This window comes from Cryptomeria japonica, chromosome 5, assembly GCF_030272615.1.
Source record: "Cryptomeria japonica chromosome 5, Sugi_1.0, whole genome shotgun sequence".
Lineage (NCBI taxonomy): Eukaryota > Viridiplantae > Streptophyta > Pinopsida > Cupressales > Cupressaceae > Cryptomeria > Cryptomeria japonica.
This window is the reverse complement of record NC_081409.1, coordinates 132441464-132443383: the sequence shown is the minus strand read 5'-3', so window position 1 is coordinate 132443383 and position 1920 is coordinate 132441464. Positions and strand designations below refer to the sequence as shown.

At 36.0% G+C, this 1920-nt stretch overlaps 1 protein-coding gene across 1 annotated transcript; it reads right to left on the bottom strand.

Annotated features, from left to right (window-relative positions):
- Nucleotides 1-377: 377 nt before the first annotated feature.
- LOC131076646 (amidase 1-like) lies at nt 378-924 on the bottom strand. Its single transcript, XM_058013945.1, has 2 exons — nt 595-924; nt 378-440 (listed from the first exon to the last, which is right to left on the bottom strand). Exons 1-2 carry the CDS (start codon nt 922-924, stop codon nt 378-380), a joined length of 393 nt encoding a protein of 130 aa, XP_057869928.1.
- Between the last annotated feature and the right edge of the window lie 996 nt (nt 925-1920).

The window sequence follows — 1920 nt, the reverse complement described above, 5'->3', positions numbered from 1 at the left end:
TCACACATTATACATGAGGCCTCTTGTTAGATTAACCAACCCATAATGATATAAGTCTACATCATTAGTGCCAGATACATTCTATCAAAAATTGATTCTTTTCCATGAATCCGAGGGCCCTTTTCAATCAACTTCCGTTCTTTCATGGAATATTTAGTGTATATCCCAAGTCACCAATATATGTTGTCAAAGTGTTTAAAGTTTTCTACTACCCTTGCAAATATATTCGAAGGTGTTGAATTGCTGTGGTTGGTAATATATTCATTATGCGAGAAAAGGGATCCTTGATAAAATCTTGTAACACAAAAGGTTTTCATTGTTAACATGAATGTTGAGTAATTTGAATTCCAACATCCCTTTGTAAAAACGAGTATATATTATTCATTTGGATCCAACTCGAATATCATAGTGACAGGAAAAATAAGCATGCCAGTCTGAACCTACAAATCCAACAAGGTCATGTTGTGATCAACATATACAGTGGCACTACATCGCATTGAATGAATCTCCCATTCCTCTATGCCAATATTCATAAACAAAACTGCTTCTCTGATGTATACACTGAATCTCTCTGGCAGCCTCATGTCACCCTACAGTCTCAATTAAACTTTGCACCATTGGCACAACATCAAAAGTAGAAACAGAACAACGAGAAGGACGGAAGCCCAAAATGCCACAGAATGTAGCCGAAATTCTCACGCTTCCATCTGTATCAGTACCAAGAGAGAAGTCCACAAGCTTAGTTATAATAGCTACAACAAAACCACTTAAACATCCCCAAGGGATTCGTTGAGCTATAGCTGGGTTTTTGGGAGTTCCATAGATTTTGTTTTTCCCTGCTGTGTTGTATGCAAGCTCATCCGTGACTGTTTTGCCAACACGTCTCGTGCCATGAGCGACAATAAGTGAGATAGAGCTAGGCATTTTAGTTGTAGGGTAATGCCTTCTGAGCCAATTAGGATAGCCAAAACTGGTGGCATGTCCCTCCAAATCAAAGCTTGTTGCCTTTATTTTGGCACAACATTTTCTCCAAATGTGCATAGATCTGCTCCCTTGGGCACGTTTCAGTTAATTCATATATGATCTGCAAGTACCAAGAAAGCAGATCCTCACAACCGCCACGGGTCTCAATAGAATCTTAATAGTGAACTTCAGGTGTTCTCAATATTGTAGAATTTTGAACCTGGCTTATCCTTTCTGAACCAGCTGATTAACAAAAATAATAATAGAGAGAACAAACAATAACAACAAAAGAATAAATTGCAAAAAGAAATCACAATTCAGAATTAAAAACAAAGTGCCCTATTTTCTGAATTGCACACACCAATTTCTTTTATTGCACCATAATTAGATATTACATAGAGGTTATGTATATAAAGAATTTGCAGCCTAGAAGAATTAAATATAACTATAGTTCTAAATATATCCCCAGCATTGCATGAAAAGCTACTGAATCTCTTAAACTAAAAACAAACTACTCCCTAAATTAAGAATACAATAAGTGCATGCACAACATGCTTTATTTACTAAAAAAACTATATGACAATGCATGATAGTTTTTTTTCGCTGAATTCAAAGAATAGAAGCGATGCATGTAGTTGCATGCGTAAATAACATCAGGTTCTCCACAAATATAGCCGCCACTGTCATGAAGGTTTAACTATAGGTACCTATTGATCAACTATGTAAGTAATCCTCTCATGTGGTTGAAGTATGTGTAGCTCTCATTCATTAAGCCTGCATGACTGCAGTGTGCACATGTACAAGCAAATCTTACAATCTTAGAATATGTTCCAGAGTGCTTCATTAAATAAAAGATTTTGAGAGCTTCCTTGCATAATCCATTTTGAGAACATTCTACAATCATTTCATTCCATTCGTTAGATGGCGTCTCTTTGAGACATTCTAATAAATAATTCA